Source organism: Pristiophorus japonicus, chromosome 15, assembly GCF_044704955.1.
Source record: "Pristiophorus japonicus isolate sPriJap1 chromosome 15, sPriJap1.hap1, whole genome shotgun sequence".
Classification (NCBI taxonomy): Eukaryota; Metazoa; Chordata; class Chondrichthyes; family Pristiophoridae; genus Pristiophorus; species Pristiophorus japonicus.
This window is the reverse complement of record NC_091991.1, coordinates 11474798-11495382: the sequence shown is the minus strand read 5'-3', so window position 1 is coordinate 11495382 and position 20585 is coordinate 11474798. Positions and strand designations below refer to the sequence as shown.

General features: G+C 48.1%; 1 protein-coding gene across 1 annotated transcript in view; it reads right to left on the bottom strand.

The window, feature by feature from the left end:
- Window positions 1–19589, bottom strand: part of LOC139281351 (anoctamin-4-like) — a 297350-nt gene extending 277761 nt beyond the window's left edge. Inside the window, exon 1 of the mRNA XM_070901506.1 lies at window positions 19343–19589. Coding sequence (XP_070757607.1) covers window positions 19343–19589 — 247 coding nt within the window. The remainder of the gene's footprint in view (window positions 1–19342) is intronic.
- Between the last annotated feature and the right edge of the window lie 996 nt (window positions 19590–20585).

The window sequence follows — 20585 nt, the reverse complement described above, 5'->3', positions numbered from 1 at the left end:
ATCTGCTGCACTTACCTGCGCCGATTTCCTTACCTGCACCGATTTCCTTACCTGCACCGATTTCCTTACCTGCACCGATTTCCTTACCTGCACCGATTTCCTTACCTGCGCCGATTTCCTTACCTGCACCGATTTCCTTACCTTACCTGCACCGATTTCCTTACCTGCACCGATTTCTTTAACTCTACGGAAGGTTTTTCTGCAGAGGCCACGTACGCCGGCCTAAGCAGAACTGGAGTAACTCTCAGCTGGCCAAACTTGCCTAAATGGCCAGAATTGGCGCGGGTGGCAGGTTACACCCCCTTTGGCTGAAAAAAAACTTACCTAAAAAAATCGGAACTAACTGAATTACGCAGTAATTGATCGGGGAAACTGGGGATTTTTAACTTAGGCCAAAAAAAGCAGCCTTCTCAAAAAAACCAGCACGAATCACTGGGGAAAATTGAGCCCATGGTTTTGCGATGGATAAATTGGATGCCTCATTTAAACAGAGTTGTAAAAATTTTCAAAATGGAATCAAATAAGGCTGAGTATTATACCACGAGAGACAGATAGGTAAAGTCTGAATGTGAAGCTCATGTTGACAATGTGCCAAATATACCCAACGTACAGACTGACCTCCGAAATCTTGTTCGATTCTTATAAGAACATAAGAATTAGGAGCAGGAGTCGGCCATTCAGCCCCTCGAGCCTGCTCCGCCATTCAATTAGATCATGGCTGATCTTCTATCTCAACTCCACTTTCCTGCACTATCCCCATATCCCTTGATTCCCCCAGAGTACAAAAATCTATCGATCTCTGTCTTGAATATACTCAAAGACTGAGCCTCCACAGCCCTCCGGGGCAGAGAATTCCAAAGATTCATCACCCTCTCAGTGAAGAAGTTTCTCCTCATCTCAGTCCTAAATGGCTGACCCCTTATTCTGAGACTGTGACCCCTGGTTCTAGACTCCCCAGCCAGGGGGAAACATCCTCCCTGCATCTACCCTGTCGAGCCCTGTAAGAATTTTGTATGTTTCAATGAGATCACCTCTTAGTTTTCTAAACGCTAGAGAATATAGGCCTGGTCTGCTCATCTCTCCTCATAGGACAATCCCTCCATCCCAGGAATCAGTCTGGTGAACCTTTGTTGCACTCCCTCTATGGCAAGTGTATCCTTCCTTGGGTAAGGAGACCAAAAACTGTACACAACACAATACTCCAGGTGCGGTCTCACGAGGGCCCTGTATAATTGCAGTAAGACGTCTTTACTCATACTTGAATCCCTTTGTAATAAAGGCCAACATACTGTTTCCTTTCTTAATTGCTTGCCGTACCTGCATGTTAACTTTCAGTGATTCGTTTACAAGGACACCCAGGTCCCTCTGAACACCAACATTTCCCAATCTCTCATCATTTTTAAAATACTCTGCTTTTATATTTTTCCTACCAAAGTGGATAACATCACAGGGCCGAAATTGCCCCTACCTTAAGGCCTCTTAACATTGGAAATCAGTGGCTACGCTGCAGAGTGCAATGGCCGCAGACACTTCATGTAATGGCCACCATTATCAAAATTCCGCTCCAGCGGTATCCCGGCTCCCCCCCCCTCACCCCGCCCCACCCCCCCCACCATCGCTCCGCTGGTTGCTGATCCGTCCTAACTGCGTCATCACAGCGTACGCACCGCCGATGTTCTCCCACCGACGGCGAGATTCCACCGTGAAAATCTTCCTGCCACCGGCTGGTGCCAAGACCTGCTCTTTCCCAACAGTGCACTGAGGCTGTGGCCTTCTGCAATGGTGGTGCGGCGCCCGTTAACGGGGAGGGCGCAGTGCTGCTGCCGCCATGTTTTTTTGTGTCGATCGATTGCCGGGTCAGTCCGACAATTGTGCCCCCACCCCCGCCCCGCCCCCCCCCCCCCCGGGTTCAGCCGGGCCGCCAACAGGCGCACATACCCTCTTGGGTGCCAGGCCACTGGCCTGGCCGAAACCCTCCCTGGTGGCCCAGTGGGCCGAAGTTTAGAAATCGCGCAGGCTCTCCTCGTTCAGTGAAGGGGCGATCCGTGGTGACATGGCGCCGTTATGACATCATCAGCGCTCGACACCACCCCATGTCTGTCCCCCTAGTGTGCTCACCCCCCCCACTACACCCCTCTAGTGAGCTCACCCCCCCACTACCCCCCTCTAGTGTACTCACCCCCCCCCCACCATCCCCCTCTAGTGTGCTCACCCCCCCCACTACCCCCCTCTAGTGTGCACACACCTCCACTACCCCCTCTAGTGAGCTCACCCCCCCACTATCCCCCTCGAGTGTGCTCACTTCCCCACTACCCCCCTCTAGTGTGCTCACCCCCCCCACTACCCTCCTCTAGTGTGCTCACCCCCCCCCCCACTACCCCCCTCTAGTGTGCACACACCCCCACTACCCCCTCTAGTGAGCTCACCCCCCCACTACCCCCCTCGAGTGTGCTCACTTCCCCACTACCCCCCCTCTAGTGTGCTCACCCCCCACCCCACTACCACCCTCTAGTGTGCTCACCCCCCCACTACCCCCTCTAGTGAGCTCACCCCCCACTACCCCCCTTGAATGTGCTCACTCCCCCACTACCCCCCTCTAGTAAGCTCACCCCCCACTACCCCCCTCTAGTGTGCTCACTCCCCCCACTACACCCCACTAGTGAGTTCACCCCCCCACTACACCCCACTAGTGAGCTCACCCCCCCAGTACACCCCACTAGTGAGCTCACCCCCCCACTACCCCCTCTAGTGTGCTCACCTCCCCCACTACATCCCCTAGTGTGCTCACCCCCCCACTACACCCCATAGTGAGCTCACCCCCCCACTACACCCCCTAGTGTGCTCACCCACCCACTACACCCCCTAGTGAGCTCACCCCCCCACTACCCCCCTCTAGTGAGCTCACCCCCCCCCACTACTCCCCTCTAGTGTGCTCACCCCCCCACTACACCCCCTAGTGTGCTCACCCACCCACTACCACCCTCTAGTGAGCTCAGCCCCCCACTACCCACCTCTGGTGTGCTCACCCCCCCACTACCCCCCTCTAGTATGCTCACCCCTCTCTAGTGAGCTCACCGCCCCACTACCCCCCCCTCCAGTGTGCTCAACCCCCCACTACCCCCCCTCTAGTGTACTCACCGCCCCAACTTCCACCCCCATTATGAGCGACTTCTTGTCTGCCTGAAAAAAAAGGCAGAGTGGAATTTGGCTCAAGAAGTGACCTCAACCACCATGGCAATAAAAAACAGTAGAAAGGGGATGTGTGCATCCTGTTTCCAGCAGTGGGCAATTTAGGCCCCACATATCTCCACATTATTCTCCATTTACCATGTTCTTGCCCACTCACTTAGCCTGTCTATATCCCCTTGAAGTCTCTTTACATCCTCCTCACAACTTACATTCCCACCTAGCTTTGTATCATCTGCAAACTTGAATATATTACATTTGGTGCCCTCATCCAAATCATTGATATAGATTGTGAATAGCTGGTGCCCATGCACTGATCCTTACGGCACTAGTTACAGCCTGCCAACCCGAAAATGACCCGTTTATTCCTACTCTCTGTTTTCTGTCCGTTAACCAATCCTCAAACCATGCTGGTATATTCCCCTCAATCACATGAGCCCTAATTTTGTTCAATAACATCTTGTGTGCCACATTATCGAATGCATTCTGAAAATCCAAATATACCACATCCACTGGTTCTCCCTTATCTATCCTGCCAGTTACAACCTCAAAAAACTCCAATAGATTTGTCAAACATGATTTCCCTTTCATGAATCCATGTTGACTCTGCCGAATCCTATTTTAAGTGCCCTGTTACCAAGTCCTTAATAATAGATTCTAGCATTTTCCCTAATACTGCTATCAGGCTAACTGGTCTGTAGTTCTCCGTTTTCTCTTTCCCTCCTTTCTTAAACAGCGGGGTTACATTACAACATATATAAATGATGCAATAGTATTTTCTCACACTTATTAAGGATTGATATAATATTATAAAATAAATGATATTAGTCTAGAAATGACTGAATGTCAATGTGTTTGTATTCTTCTCACTGCTATTTAACACAAGATGCACCCATTGATTTTTAACCCCCCCAAAAAGCAGCAACTGGCATTTCTATAGTGCTCTTAATGTAACAAAATATCCCAAGGCGCTTCACAGGAGCGTAATCAGACAAAAAATTGACACTGAGCCACATAAGGAGATATTAAGACATGCGACCAAAAGCTTGGTCAAAGGGGGTGGTCTGAAGGAGCGTCAGAGAGGCCGATAGGCTTAGGGAGGGACACTTACAGCCAAGACTGTCAGCTGTGGCTCAGTGGGTAGCACTCTCACCGCTGGGTCAAAAAGTTGTGGGTTCAAGTCCCACTCCAGAGATTGAGAGAATACTTTGCATCTGTTTTCACAAAAGAGAGGGGCAATGCAGATATTACTATCGAGGAGGAGGGAATGTGAAATATTAGATGAAATAAACATAGTGAGAGAGGAAGTATTAAGGGGTTTAGCAGCTTTGAAAGTGGATAATTCCCCAGGCCTGGATGAAATGTATCCCAGGCTGTTACATGAAGCAAAAGAGGAAATAGCAGAGGCTTTGACCATCATTTTCCAATCCTCTCTGGCTTCAGGTGTGGTGCCAGAGGACTGGAGGACTGCTAATGTGGTACCTTTGTTTAAGAAGGGAGAAAGGGATAGACCGAGTAATTACAGGCCAATCAGCCTAAACTCAGTGGTGGGAAAATTATTGGAAACAATCCTGAAGGACAGGATAAATCTTCACTTAAAAAGACACGGATTAATCAAGGACAGTCAGCACAAATTTGTTAAGGGGGGGGTCTTGTCTGATTAACATGATTGAATTTTTCGAGGAGGTAACCAGGAGGGTCGTTGAGGGCAAAGCGTTTGATGTAGTGTATATGGATTTTAGCAAAGCTTTTGATAAGGTCTCACATGGCAGACTGCTCATGAAAGTAAAAGCCCATAGGATCCAGGGCAAAGTGGCAAGTTGGATCCAAAATTGTCTCAGAGGCAGGAAGCAGAGGGTAATGGGTGATGGGTGTTTTTGTGACTGGAAGGCTGTATCCAGTGGGGTTCTGCAGGGCTCAGTACTAGATCCCTTGCTTTTTGTGATATATATCAATGATCTAGACTTGAATATAGGGAGTATGATTAAGAAGTTTGCAGATGATACTAAAATCGGCTGTGTGGTTGATAATGAAGAAGAAAGCTGCGGACTGCAGGAAGATATCAATGGACTGGTCAGGTGGGCAGAACAGTGGCAAATGGAATTTAATCTGGAGAAGTGTGAGGTAATGCATTTGGGGAGGGCTAACAAGGAAAGAGAATATATATTAAATGGTAGGACACTGAGAAGTGTAGAGGAACAAAGGGACCTTTGACGTGCATGTCCACAGATCCCTGAAAGTAGAAGGCCATGTAGATAAGGTGGTTAAGGAGGCATACGGAATGCTTGCCTTTATTAGTCGAGGCATAGAATACAAGAGCAGGTGAGTTATGCCTAAACTGTATAAAACACTGGTTAGACCACAGCTGGAGTCCTGCATGCAGTTCTGGTCACCGCATTACAGAAAGGGCGTGATTGCACTGGAGAAGGTATAAGAGGAGATTTACGAGGATGTTGCCGGGAGTGGAGAATCTTAGCTATGAGGAAAGATTGGATAGGCTGGATTTGTTTTCCTTGGAACAGAGGAGGCTGAGGGAAACATAGAAACATAGAAACATAGAAAATAGGTGCAGGAGTAGGCCATTCGGCCCTTCTAGCCTGCACCGCCATTCAATGAGTTCATGGCTGAACATTCAACTTCAGTACCCCATTCCTGCTTTCTCGCCATACCCCTTGATCCCCCTAGCAGTAAGGACCTCATCTAACTCCTTTTTGAATATATTTAGTGAATTGGCCTCAACAACTTTCTGTGGTAGAGAATTCCACAGGTTCACCACTCTCTGGGTGAAGAAGTTCCTCCGCATCTCGGTCCTAAATGGCTTACCCCTTATCCTTAGACTGTGACCCCTGGTTCTGGACTTCCCCAACATTGGGAACATTCTTCCTGCATCTAACCTGTCTAACCCCGTCAGAATTTTATATGTTTCTATGAGGTCCCCTCTCATTCTTCTGAACTCCAGTGAATACAAGCCCAGTTGATCCAGTCTTTCTTGATAGGTCAGTCCCGCCATCCCGGGAATCAGTCTGGTGAACCTTCGCTGCACTCCCTCAATAGCAAGAATGTCCTTCCTCAGGTTAGGAGACCAAAACTGTACACAATACTCCAGGTGTGGCCTCACCAATGCCCTGTACAACTGTAGCAACACCTCCCTGCCCCTGTACTCAAATCCCCTTGCTATGAAGGCCAACATGCCATTTGCTTTCTTAACCGCCTGCTGCACCTGCATGCCAACCTTCAATGACTGATGTACCATGACACCCAGGTCTCTTTGCACCTCCCCTTTTCCTAATCTGTCACCATTCAGATAATAGTCTGTCTCTCTGTTTTTACCACCAAAGTGGATAACCTCACATTTATCCACATTATACTTCATCTGCCATGCATTTGCCCACTCACCTAACCTATCCAAGTCGCTCTGCAGCCTCACAGCATCCTCCTCGCAGCTCACACTGCCACCCAACTTAGTGTCATCCGCAAATTTGGAGATACTACATTTAATCCCCTCATCTAAATCATTAATGTACAGTGTAAACAGCTGGGGCCCCAGCACAGAACCTTGCGGTACCCCACTAGTCACTGCCTGCCATTCTGAAAAGTACCCATTTACTCCTACTCTTTGCTTCCTGTCTGACAACCAGTTCTCAATCCATGTCAGTACACTACCCCCAATCCCATGTGCTCTAACTTTACACATCAATCTCTTGTGTGGGACCTTGTCGAACGCCTTCTGAAAGTCCAAATATACCACATCAACTGGTTCTCCCTTATCCACTCTACTGGAAACATCCTCAAAAAATTCCAGAAGATTTGTCAAGCATGATTTCCCTTTCACAAATCCATGCTGACTTGGACCTATCATGTCACCTCTTTCCAAATGCACTGCTATGACATCCTTAATAATTGATTCCATCATTTTACCCACTACCGATGTCAGGCTGACCGGTCTATAATTCCCTGTTTTCTCTCTCCCTCCTTTTTTAAAAAGTGGGGTTACATTGGCTACCCTCCACTCCATAGGAACTGATCCAGAGTCAATGGAATGTTGGAAAATGACTGTCAACGCATCCACTATTCCCAAGGCCACCTCCTTAAGTACTCTGGGATGCAGTCCATCAGGCCCTGGGGATTTATCGGCCTTCAATCCCATCAATTTCCCCAACACAATTTCCCGGCTAATAAGGATTTCCCTCAGTTCCTCCTCCTTACTAGACCCCCCGACCCCTTTTATAACCGGAAGGTTGTTCGTGTCCTCCTTCGTGAATACCGAACCAAAGTACTTGTTCAATTGGTCCGCCATTTCTTTGTTCCCCGTTATGACTTCCCCTGATTCTGACTGCAGGGGACCTACATTTGTCTTTACTAACCTTTTTCTCTTTACATATCTATAGAAACTTTTGCAATCCGTCTTAATGTTCCCTGCAAGCTTCTTCTCATACTCCATTTTCCCTGCCCTAATCAAACCCTTTGTCCTCCTCTGCTGAGTTCTAAATTTCTCCCAGTCCCCAGGTTCGCTGCTATTTCTGGCCAATTTGTATGCCACTTCCTTGGCTTTAATACTATCCCTGATTTCCCTTGATAGCCACGGTTGAGCCACCTTCCCTTTTTTATTTCTATGCCAGACAGGAATGTACAATTGTTGTAGTTCATCCATGCGGTCTCTAAATGTCTGCCATTGCCCATCCACAGTCAACCCCTTAAGTATCATTCGCCAATCCATCTCAGCCAATTCACGCCTCATACCTTCAAAGTTAGCCTTCTTTAAGTTCTGGACCATGGTCTCTGAATTAACTGTTTCATTCTCCATCCTAATGCAGAATTCCACCATATTATGGTCACTCTTCCCCAAGGGGCCTCGCACAACGAGATTGCTAATTAATCCTTTCTCATTACATAACACCCAGTCTAAGATGGCCTCCCCCCTAGTTGGTTCCTCGACATATTGGTCTAAAAAACCATCCCTTATGCACTCCAGAAAATCCTCCTCCACCGTATTGCTTCCAGTTTGGTTAGCCCAATCTATGTGCATATTAAAGTCACCCATTATAACTGCTGCACCTTTATTGCACGCACCCCTAATTTCCTGTTTGATGCCCTCCCCAACATCACTACTACTGTTTGGAGGTCTGTACACAACTCCCACTAACGTTTTTTGCCCTTTGGTGTTCTGCAGCTCTACCCATATAGATTCCACATCATCCAAGCTAATGTCCTTCCTAACTATTGCCTTAATCTCCTCCTTAACCAGCAATGCTACCCCACCTCCTTTTCCTTTTATTCTATCCTTCCTGAATGTTGAATACCCCTGGATGTTGAGTTCCCAGCCCTGCTCATCCTGGAGCCACGTCTCCGTAATCCCAATCACATCATTGAGGTGTATAAAGTGATGAGGGGCCTAGATAGAGTGGATAAAAAGGGCCTATTTCCCTTAGCAGAGTAGTTAACAACCAGGGGGCATAAATTTAAAGTAATTGGTAGAAGGTTTAGAGGGGATTTGAGGGGAAATGTCTTCACCCAGAGGGTGGTGGGGGTCTGGAACTCACTGCCTGAAAGGGTGGTAGAGGCAGAAACCCTCACCACATTTTAAAAGTACTTGGATGTGCACTTGAAGTGCTGTAACCTACAGGGCTATGGACCTAAAGCTGGAAAGTGGGATTAGGCTGGATAGCCTCTTGTTGGCCGGCACGGACACGATGGGCCGAAATGGCCTCCTTCCATGCTGTAAACTTCTATGATTGAGCACAAAATCCACACTGTCGGTGGGGCAGTACTGAGGGAGTGCCGCACTGTAGGAGGGTCAGTACTGAGGGAGAGCTTCATTGTCGGAGGGGCAGTACTGAGGGAGTGCCGCACTGTCAGAGGGGCAGTACTGAGGGAGTGCTGCACTGTCGGAGGGTCAGTACTGAGGGAGAGCTGCACTGTCGGAGGGGCAGTACTGAGGGAACGCTGCACAGTCGGAGGGTCAGTACTGAGAGAGTGCTACACTATTGAATGTGCCGTCTTTTGGATGAAACGTTAAACTGAGGCCCCATCTGCCCTCTCACGTGGATGTGAAGGATTCCCACGCACAATTTGAAGAAGAGCGGGGGAGTTTGCGTTTGCAAAAAAAATGTCTCCTCATCTTCCCTCTGGTTCTTTGCCAATTACGTTAAATAAAGCACAGACAGTAACACCTGTAAGCTCCCACAAAATAATTAGCAGGTAGCGCACATAATGAACAGCTGAGCTCCATGGGTACCGAGCGTGAATGCTTGAGATGATCGTGTTCCTTTGCAGTGAATAAGAAGGGGAAAGTTGTTCCTTCTGATTGAACACTAGACGAGGCTTGTACATTGCATGAATCAAACAGCAGGAGGGAGGATTTCATGGGGCTTGGGGGAGGCAACTTGTGTTTTTCTACGATTACAATCTATGTAACAAAGACCAAGCTCTGAATCGTGAGATATTGACCTCACTGGAATCCAATCTCATAACCATTAAACTAAAATCATATAAGTATTGACTGACCCCTCACTGATGGTTGAAGTTGGCTTTTAATAGAATATTTACTTTGAATAGATTTACTGATTTCTTTAACATTTTGTACATTACATCAGTGACTTCAAAAGTACCTCATCGCCTGAAATCGAAATAAGCAGGTTAAGCATTGGTGCTGTCAGTAATCTCGACCCTAAGTCCTGCAGATAGTAAACCCTTGCCAATAGATTTAGGAATCAGATGCATCAACTTGTGCAGATTTCTACCTGAACAGATTTTTTTATCTTGTGGTATTTATCAAACTGGACCTCAGACTATTCATTTTCAGATGTTAATCGTTTACACGTGTTTCGTGCTGATCAGATGGGGCCACGGTTTAACATCTCATCCAAAAGACAACGCCTCCGACAGTGCAGCTCCCTCAGTACTGCCCCTCTGACAGTACAGCGCTCCCTCAGTACTGCCCCACCGACAGTGCATCACTCCCTCAGTACTAACCCTCCCACAGTACAGCGCTCCCTCAGTACTGCCCCACCGACAGTGCATCACTCCCTCAGTACTAACCCTCCGACAGTGCATCACTCCCTCAGTACTAACCCTCCGACAGTGCATCACTCCCTCAGTACTAACCCTCTGACAGTACAGCGCTCCCTCAGTACTGCCCCACCGACAGTGCATCACTCCCTCAGTACTAACCCTCCGACAGTGCAGCGCTACCTCAGTAATGGCCCTCCGACAGTGCGCCACTCCTTCAGTACTGCCCCATCGACAGTGCAGCACTCCCTCAGTACTGCCGCTCTGACAGTGCGACGCTCCCTCAGTACTTTAATGCAGCTGTGACTCAGGGGGTAACCCTCTCGCTTCTGAATTAGAAGGTTGTGGGTTCAAGTCTCACTCCACGAACTTGAGCACAAAAATCTAGGCTGAGGAAGCGCTGCACTGTCGGAGTGGCAGTATTGAGGGAGTGCTGCACTGTCGGAGGTGCCGTCTTTCGGATGAGATGTTAAGCTGAGGTCCCGTCTGCCCTCTCAGGTGGACGTTAAAGATCCCATGGAGTGATTTCGAAGAAGAGCAGCGGAGCTTTCCCTGGTGTCCTGGGGTCAATATATATCCCACAATTAACTTACTGGCCATTTATGACATGGCTATTTGTGGGAGATTGCTGTACACAATATGGTTGCCGCATTTCCCTACAATACAACAGTGACTACACTCCAAAAGTATTTCATTGGCTGTAAAGCTCTTTGGAACATCCTGAGGTTGTGAAAGGTGCTGTCGAACTGCATGTCTTTCTTTCTTTTTCATTTATATAGCACCTTTGACGTAGTAAAACGTCCCAAGGAACTTCATAGGAGGCATTATTAGGCAATCCCGGTGCAGGAGATGAGCCAAGGATATCTGAGCAATACAGATCAGGTCGTGATCAAATTATTACTCATTTGCTAAACAGATGTACATTTTAACATCCTAGTTGGTAGCCCTAACCCTAATTGTACTCCCACAATATCACAGCGATTTTAGTTAACACTCACACAGTTCTCTGTGTCTGCTGTGAAATCCGTGTGATCCTTTTATCAAATGCATCAACGTTCAGAATTTATAAAGTGCTTTCAGTGGATTTATATTTAAAATTAAAATTCGGTTGAATTCACACGATCTATAAATATATTAAAATAACATTTCTCAAGCACTTTACACAGTTCCTTTCACATTGGCAAAAAGAAAAGTCTGGCTGATTGTTTCATACTCATTTCATGCCTGAATTCGCCACAAACATGGCATAGCCCATAATATTCTCTAGCAGGGGAAAAAAACGAGCCTGTGACTCAGTTACATAACAGGAGGCAATCCCATTCTCCGAGTGCTACAGTTAATGAAAGGCAGGCACAGAATATCTTCTCAAATGCCAGGTGATCAAATGTGACATGATTTTCTGGCTTCACGCTTTACTTCAAAGCTGATTGACCTTCCCAAGGTCGCAGTCAATTCCAGCGCACTATTTCATGGAAATGCCAAAACACTGCGGTTGCTGGAAATCTGAACTAGAAACAAGTCTTCTTTCCCTGCTCTACTTTCCCGGCCCCTGCACTTGCTTAAAATCCCTCAAATCTCCAACATCTTCCAGTTCTGATGAAAGGCCACCGACTTGAAACGTTAACTGCTTCTCTCTCCTCTGCCTGACCTGCTGAGTGTTTCTAGCATTCTCTCTTTATATGTTATATCTTTTAATATGTATTTTTTTTTACTCACTATATGTGTGCATAAATAGCTGAAGATGACAGGGTAGGTTGAGAAAGCAGGCTTATGGAAAGGCCTTCATAAATAGAGGCATAGAGTGCAAAAACATGGAAGTATGATGAACCTGTATAAAACACTGGTTCTGCCCCAACTGGAGTATTGTGTCCAATTCTGGGCATCGCACTTTAGGAAGGATGTGAAGGCCTTAGAGAGGGTGCAGAAAAGATTTACAAGATGATTCCAGGGATGAGGGACTTCAGTTACGTGGATAGACTGGAGAAGCTGGGGTTGTTCTCCTTAAAGCAAAGAAGGTTCAGAGGAGATTTGATCGAGGTGTTCAAAATCATGAGGGGTCTGGACAGAGTAGTTAGAGAGAAACTGTTCCCATTGGTGGAAGGGTCGAGAACCAGAGGGCACAGATTTAAGGCAGAAGAACCATAGGCGACGTACGAGCAAAACATTTTACGCAGCGAGTGGTTAGGATCTGGAATGCACGGCCTGAAAGGGTGGTGGAGGCAGACTTAATTTTATCTTTCAAAAGGGAGTTGGATAAGTACCTGAAAGGAAAAAAATTGCAGGGCTGTGGGGGAAGGACATAAAGAATCAAATATGTCATTGACTATAACCTATTAGGTAAAGCATAAACAGGTTTATGCTTAGACATAAATGCAGTTTTGTTTAGAGTTTCTACAATGTCCCACAGGCTAGGTTTGTAACACGTCAGTAGCACCTAGCACAGGCTGTTAAGAAGCTATTCCAAAGTCAAGTTAAGGATCCCAACTGCCTGAAGATAAAGGTCGCCCACCCTCTGGGTTTGGCCTGGAGTCTCCAGGAATTGAAGATTAATCTCCCGGACACTCCAGCAAGCAAAACCCAGGAGGTAAATTATAGGGGCCTTAAAAAACATAATTATGACTTTTATTAGTTTTAAAAATATGGGCGATGGGGGAAGAAAGGTTGCTTAACTGAGAATCAAGAATCATCCAATCGGGTAATGAAGAGTCTGTTCGCTTTCCGATTGGCTGTGGGGCACCGGGAGGATGGACATGTCGGGCGACCAATGGTGGGAGTGTGGGGTGGGGGGGGGCACCAGGAGGATGGACATGTAGGGCGACCAATGGCAGGAGCGTGGGGGCGGGGCAATGCGAGGGTGGACATGTCGGGCAAGCAATGGCGGGAGTGCGGGGGCGGGGCCAATGTTATGAGTGTGCAAACTGAAGGTGTCTGAAATTGACAACTACAAAAACTTGAGGGCATTTTACACAATCAATGGCACTGGACAAATGATTTTAATAGATAGTGATATTATTAAAACATATAAGATTTTGAGGGGGATTGACAGGGTAGTTGCGGAGAGGATGTTCCCCCAGGATTGGGGAGTCTAGAACCAGGGGGCACAGTCCCAGGATAAGGGGTCGGCCATTTAGGACTGAGATGAGGAAGAATTTCTTCACTTGGAGGGTTGTGAATCTTTGGAATTCTCTGCCCCAGAGGGCTTTGGGTGCTCAGTCATTGAGTATACTCAAGGTTGAGATCGATAGATTTTTAGACTCTCGGAGGATCAAGTGATAATGTGGATTGAGCGGGAAAGTAGAGTTGAGGTCAAAGATCAGCCATGATCTTATTGATTGGCGGAGCAGGCTCGAGGGGCCATGTGGCCTACTCCTGCTCCTATTTCTTATGTTCTTATAGCTTTATATAGTAACTCGGCATTAAAATAAACTGTAATAACTGGAGAACACTGCAGCTTTGGGGAGAATGAAATGTAATCTATACTACGCTCCACATCACAAAGCGAAACCTATTTCATATAATCTAAAAAAGAACTTATATTTATATCTCACCTTAGCAAATACTCAGGGGAACAATGTGTTTTACAACCAATGGATCATTTTCTTATAACTGTAGTCACTGTCGTAATGTAGGCAAACACGGCAGCCAATTTGCACACAGCAAGCTCCCACAAGCAACAGATTCCGGAGATGAGGGGGTTGACTTATGAGGAAAGGTTGAGTAGGTTGGGCCTCTACTCATTGGAATTCAGAAGAATGAGAGGTGATCTTATCGAAACGTATAAAATTATGAGGAGGCTTGACAAGGTGGATGCAGAGAGGATGTTTCCACTGATGGGGGAGACTAGAACTAGAGGGCATGATCTTAGAATAAGGGGCCGCCCATTTAAAACAGAGATGAGGAGAAATTTCTTCTCTCAGAGTGTTGTAAATCTGTGGAATTCGCTGCCTCAGAGAGCTGTGGAAGCTGGGACATTGAATAAATTTAAGACAGAAATAGACAGTATCTTAAACGATACGGGGATAAGGGGTTATGGGGAGAGGGTGGGGAAGTGGACCTGAATCCATGATCAGATCAGCCATGATCGTATTAAATGGTGGAGCAGGCTCAAGGGGCCATATGGCCTACTCCTGTTCCTATTTCTTATGTTCTTAAAGTACTGTTCATGCCCTGGAATTTCCTCCAAGGGCCCAACTCAAACCTGATTCATTTCCAGCAATGTCAATTCCACTCAAATTTCCCGTGGATCTCCCTCGAATATGCCCGAATGTAACATAAGCAAAAACTATCTGGGCCCAAGGACACTCTAGACCTACGCCATATATATTTCTTCCTTGTTTCCACATGTACGCTGATGAATCCAGTTCTACCTCACTACCACTATGCCTCGGTCTCCCCGGACTGCTTGTCCGGCATCTAGTTCTGGATGAGAAGAAATTTTCACCGATTGAATATTGGGAAGACCGAAGCCATTGTTTTTAGTCCCTGCCACAAATTCCGTTCCCTAGCCACTGACTCCATCCCTCTCCCCAATGCCTGTCTGAGGCTGAACCAGACTGTTCGCAACCTTGGTGTCATATTTGACCCTGAAATTAGCTTCTGACCACATATCCGCAGCATAACTATTTCTACCTCTGTAACATCACCCGTTTCCGCCCCTGCTTCAGCTCATCCATTGCCGAAGCCCTTGTCCATGCCTTTGTTACCTCGAGACTTGACGATTGCAACGCTCTCCTGGCTGGCCTCCCACATGCTACCCTACGTAAACAACAGATGATCCAAACCTTGGCTGCCCGTATCCTAACTTGCACAAAGTCCCGCTCACCCACCACCCCCTGTGCTTGCTAACCTACATTGGCTTCTGCTTAAGCAACACCTTGATTTCAAAATTCTCATCCTTATTTTCAAATCCCTCCATGGCCTCGCCCCTCCCTATCTCTGTAATCTTCTCTAGCTCCACAAACCCCCCCCGAAATGTCTGCGTTCCTCAAATTCTGCCCTCCTGAGCATCGCTGATTATAATCGCTCACCAGTGGCCGTGCCTTCTGTTGCCTGGGCCCTAAGCTCTGGAACTGTCTAAAACTCTCCGCCTCTCTAGCTCTTTTTCCTCCTTCAAGACGTTCCTTAAAACCTACCTCTTTGACCAAGCTTGTGATCACCTGCCCTAATTTCAACTTAGGCCATCTGTTTGTTTTGGTGACAGTAGACGGGGGCTGGATGAAGGCAAGCAGGAAAACTTTGCATAGGGCTGTGGGATCTTTACATGCAACCTCGATGGGGCCCCACCAACAGCGCCATGCAGCCGAAATGTTATCACCACGAATTTCCTACCACCTTACAGATGCTGACTGACCTGCTGAGCAATTGTAGCACGTTCTAGGCTAAGGGTCGTGGTGGGACTTATATCCCCAACCTTCCAATTCAGAGGAAAACATGATAACAACTGAGCCAAGATGCCATAAAATTGTAGTGCGTGTTTTCATAAAAAATCATCCTGCCTTGTACTGTTTTATTCCCCATATAAAAAATCTAAGCTGACACTCCAGGGCAGTACTGAGGGAATGCCGCACTGTCGGAGGGGCAGTACTGAGGGAACGCCGCACTGTCGGAGGGGCAGTACTGAGGGAACGCCGCGATGTGGGAGGGTCAGTACTGAGAGAACGCACACTGTCGGAGGGGCAGCACTGAGGGAGTGCTGCACTATCGGAGGGTCAGCACTGAGGGAGTGCTGCACTGTCAGAGGGGCAGTACTGAGGGAGCCCTGCACTGTCGGAGGGTCAGCACTGAGGGAGTGCTGCACTGTTGGAGGGGCAGTACTGAGGGAGTGCTGCACTGTTGGAGGGGCAGTACTGAGGGAGTGCTGCACTGTTGGAGGGGCAGTACGGAGGGAGCCCCGCACTGTCGGAGGGGCAGTACTGAGGGAGCGCTGCACTGTCGGAGGGTCAGTACTGAGGGAGTGCTGCACTGTCGGAGGGGCAGTACTGAGGGAGTGCTGCACTGTCGGAGGAGCAGTACTGAGGGAGTCCTGCACTGTTGGAGGGGCAGTACTGAGGGAGTGCCGCACTGTCGGAGGGTCAGCACTGAGGGAGTGCTGCACTGTCGGAGGGGCAGTACTGAGGGAGCCCTGCACTGTCGGAGGGTCAGCACTGAGGGAGTGCTGCACTGTTGGAGGGGCAGTACTGAGGGAGTGCTGCACTGTTGGAGGGGCAGTACGGAGGGAGCCCCACACTGTCGGAGGGGCAGTACTGAGGGAGCGCTGCACTGTCAGAGGGGCAGTAATGAGGGAGCGCTGCACTGTCGGAGGGACAGTACGGAGGGAGCCTTGCACTGTCGGAGGGGCAGTACAGAGGGAGCGCTGCACTGTCGGAGGGGCAGTACTGAGGGAGTGCTGCACTGTCGGAGATGCCGTCTTTCAGATGAGACGTTAAACCGAAGCCCTGTCTTCTCTCTCAGGTGGATGTAAAAGATTCCTTGGTGCTATTTCGAAGAAGAGCAGGGGAGTTCTCCCCGGTGTCCTGGCCAATATGTGTTCTCTCAATCAACATAAGAAAAGCAGATTATGTGGTCTTTATCACATCACTGTTTGTGGGAGCTTGCTGTGCTCAAATTGGCTGCCGCGCTTCCTACATTACAACAGTGATTACACTTCAAAAGATACTTCATTGGTTGTGAATCACTTTGGACGTCCGATGGAGGTCAAAGGCACGAGAGAAATGCAAGTTTGTACTTGGTTCTGCAAACTGGACATTGAATCGATTCGAAAGCATAATATTCTGCACAGTGTCTTTCACAGGAATAACGAGAGGCTAGACAGACTGACTGACCAACCAACTGACCATGAGAGAGTGAAACCAGGCACCTATCTGTTCCTGAAAACTCTTGTAACCATATACTCTTTGGGTTTGTGTCGAGGATGTGTTTGCACCAGTAAACTGGCTTGAGGTAATCCTTTCGCACTTTTTCGTACCTTTCAATGCTTTTGTGTTTCATTTAATCTGGGGATTGAGGTAAGTGCTGGGGAGACCCGGTTTACAGCCCTGATCGGCAACCTTGACAGCAGGAAATGTCGGAGATACGCGGCAGCTCAGGAAAAGCGGCAGCCAATTTGTGCACAGCAAGCTCCCACAATCAGCAATGTGATAATGTCCAGACATTTGATTTAGTGATTTTGGCTGAGCTATAAGTATTGGACCCAGGACACTGGGGAGAACTCTTCAAAATAGTGTCATGGGATCTTTTACGCTCACCTGAGAACGCCTCATCCGAAAGACGGCACCTTCGACAATGCAGCACTCCCGCAGTACTGCCTCTCTGACAGTGCAGCACTCCCTCAGTACTGCCCCTCCGACAGTGCAGCGCTCCCTCTGTATTACCCCTCCGACAGTGCAGCGCTCCCTCAGCACTGCCCCTCCGACAGTGCAGCGGTCCCTCTGTACTACCCCTCCGACAGTGCAGTGCTCCCTCAGCACTGCCCCTCCAACAGTACTGCCCCTCCGACAGTGCAGCGCTCCCTCTGTACTACCCCTCCGACAGTGCAGCGCTCCCTCTGTACTACCCCTCCGACAGTGCAGTGCTCCCTCAGCACTGCCCCTCCCTCATTACTGCCCCTCCGACAGTGCAATGCTCCCTCAGTACTGCCCCTCAGTGCAGTGCTCCCTCAGTACTGCCCCTCTGACAGTGCAGCGCTCCCTCAGTACTACCCCTCCGACAGTGCAGCGCTCCCTCAGTACTGCCCCTCCGACAGCGCAGCACTCCCTCAGTATTGCCCCTCCGACAGTGCAGCATTCCCTCAGTACTGCACTGGGAGTGTCGGCCTTGATTTTTGTGCTGATGTTTCTGGAGTGGGACTTGAACCTATGACCTTCTGACTCAGATGCGAGAAATTGTTCCTGTATTTAGAACCATTACACGACCCTTATAGTGGCAGTCTGGGAAAGTGAAACATACAAGCTGTATTGCAACAATGCCTTGTGTTAATTGCGGAACCAATTAGCAACATAGCCCCAAATTGACACTTCACTACATTCCTAGTGCAGATAACAGCAGCTCTTTAAAATCACACTCACTGTGCTCAGATTCGTTGATGGTTCCTGCTAACATATAAATTATGCATCCTTACTCTCAAGTTGTTGATGTATTTTGGCCAAGCATTTAATACAAGGTTTTCTACTTAAAATAGTGTAAATGCCTTAATAAATGCAGGGCACCATTTATAATGCTAACCATTGCATTTGGAACATAACATGTAATCTATCGAAATATTACCCACGGCTTACTGACAGGGCATTGTTACAATAATATTCAGAACTGAGAGAGTTAATCTATATCTCAATGTGGCACCACGCAGGCACTGTGTGGAGAGATTTCAGATGGAACTCTCTCAAATCCTGCATTATTCAACCTTTGCACATACTGCACATTTGCACTTATTCAGTTATTGTACAGAATTAAACTTTAACATGCAGGCCAAGATTACATTCCAGCTGTCATCTCTAACTGGCTGGGTGCTTGTTTTATAAACCTTTGTAATCCAATTCATCTCTATATCTCTGTTCCTCTCTCACTCTGTCTCTCTCTCACACACACTCTGCCTCTCTCCCTGTCATTCTCACACACTCTCTCTCTCTCTCAATGTCTCTCTCTCCTGTGTTTCTGTCTCTCCTCCCCTCCCTCCCCCCCCCCCCATTGTTCTTCTGTCTCTCTCTTTCAGTATGTCTCTCTCCCTCTGTTTCTCTCTCTCTCTATCCCTTTATCTCTGTATCTCTCTCACTCTGCTCCTCTCTCTATCTGTCTCCTGTATCCCTCTCACCCCCCCCTTTGTTCTTCTGTCACTGTGTCTCTCTGTGTTTCAGTATGTCTCTCTCCCTCTGTTTCTCTCTCTCTCTATCCCTTTATCTCTGTATCTCTCTCACTCTGCTCCTCTCTCTATCTGTCTCCTGTATCCCTCTCACCCCCCCCTTTGTTCTTCTGTCACTGTGTCTCTCTGTGTTTCAGTATGTCTCTCTCCCTCTGTTTCTCTCTCTCTCTCTCTCTATCCCTCTATCTCTATATCTCTCCGTGTTTCTGTCTGTCTGTCTCTCTCTCTCCTTTGTTCCCCGTCTCTGTATGTATATCCCTGCCTTGCTATCGCTCTCTCGGTCAAATTTCTTACCTTGTCCAGTTATAGACGAACCTTGGGATCTAACTTCAGGCGGACTGTCAGTCAGTGCCACGGATTCCCCCACTGACTGCAAGTTGCCCACATTCCGGTCTCGCAGCTGCAAATCGATCGCCTTGTAACCTTTTAAATCCACCGAGCCGGTGGGGAACAGCGGGCTGATCTTCATGGCCGGGCTCCGCTTGGGGCTGCGCTTGGGGCTGGTGAGTCCATCAGCCCTGGGCAGGCGAGGGGTCCACATTGTGCCATGCACCCGGGCTCACTGGGCTTGGCAGCAGGGCTGGAGAGCGGGTTGCTGAGGATGTAGGTTCCCCCCTGAAACTTGTGCAGTAAATCTGAGCCTGGCTGCATGCAGGCGCTGTGTGCACACGTGCTGGAACCGATTGGCACAGCCCCTTGCTCTGGGGACTGGGTCAGAATGGACAGCGCTGTGCCCACCTCTAGTCCTGCTGTGCCCGAAGCCTTTGTGGGCAACTCACGTCAACCAGACACGGTGCAAAAATCATTGCCTGCTGGTGTAAGGTGCGTGTGTGTGGGTTACCCAGCAAATTATATTACTGGCTGCAGTTATCACAGGATTGTACAGCACCAGGGGGAGGCCACTCGGCCCCTCCTTCCTGTACTGGCCCTTTGAAAGAGCTGGCCCTCTATGAAAAGGGGATTACAATGTGCAAAATGTAGAACTCTTATCCCCCTCAAACATCAATTTCCTTCTGCAACAAGAGATGAAAATGCAATTTTGTGGAAAACAAATTAGATTTAGGAGTTATAAATAAAATAAAGAACTTTCATTTCTATAGCGCCTGTCACAACCATGGGACGTCCCAAAGCGCTTTACAGCCAATGAAGTACTTTTTTGGACTGTGGTCACTGTTGTAATGTAGGAAACGCTGCAGTCAATTTGTGCACAGCAAACTCCCACAAACAGCAATGTGATAAATGTTTTTTTGTTTTGTTTTTTTAGTGATGTTGGTTAAGGGATAACTATTGGCTCCAGGACATCGGGGAGAACTCCCTTGCTCTTCTTTGAAATAGTGCCGTGGGACCTTTTACATCAACCTGAGAGAGCAGACGGGGCCTCAGTTTAACGTCTCATCTGAAAGACGGCACCTCCGACAGTGCAGCACTCCCTCAGCACTGCACTGGGAATGCCAGCCTGGATTTTGTGCTCAAATTCCTGGAGTGGGACTTGGACCCACAACCTAGGTATATATATTTCAGTCTCCTAAAAGAAAAA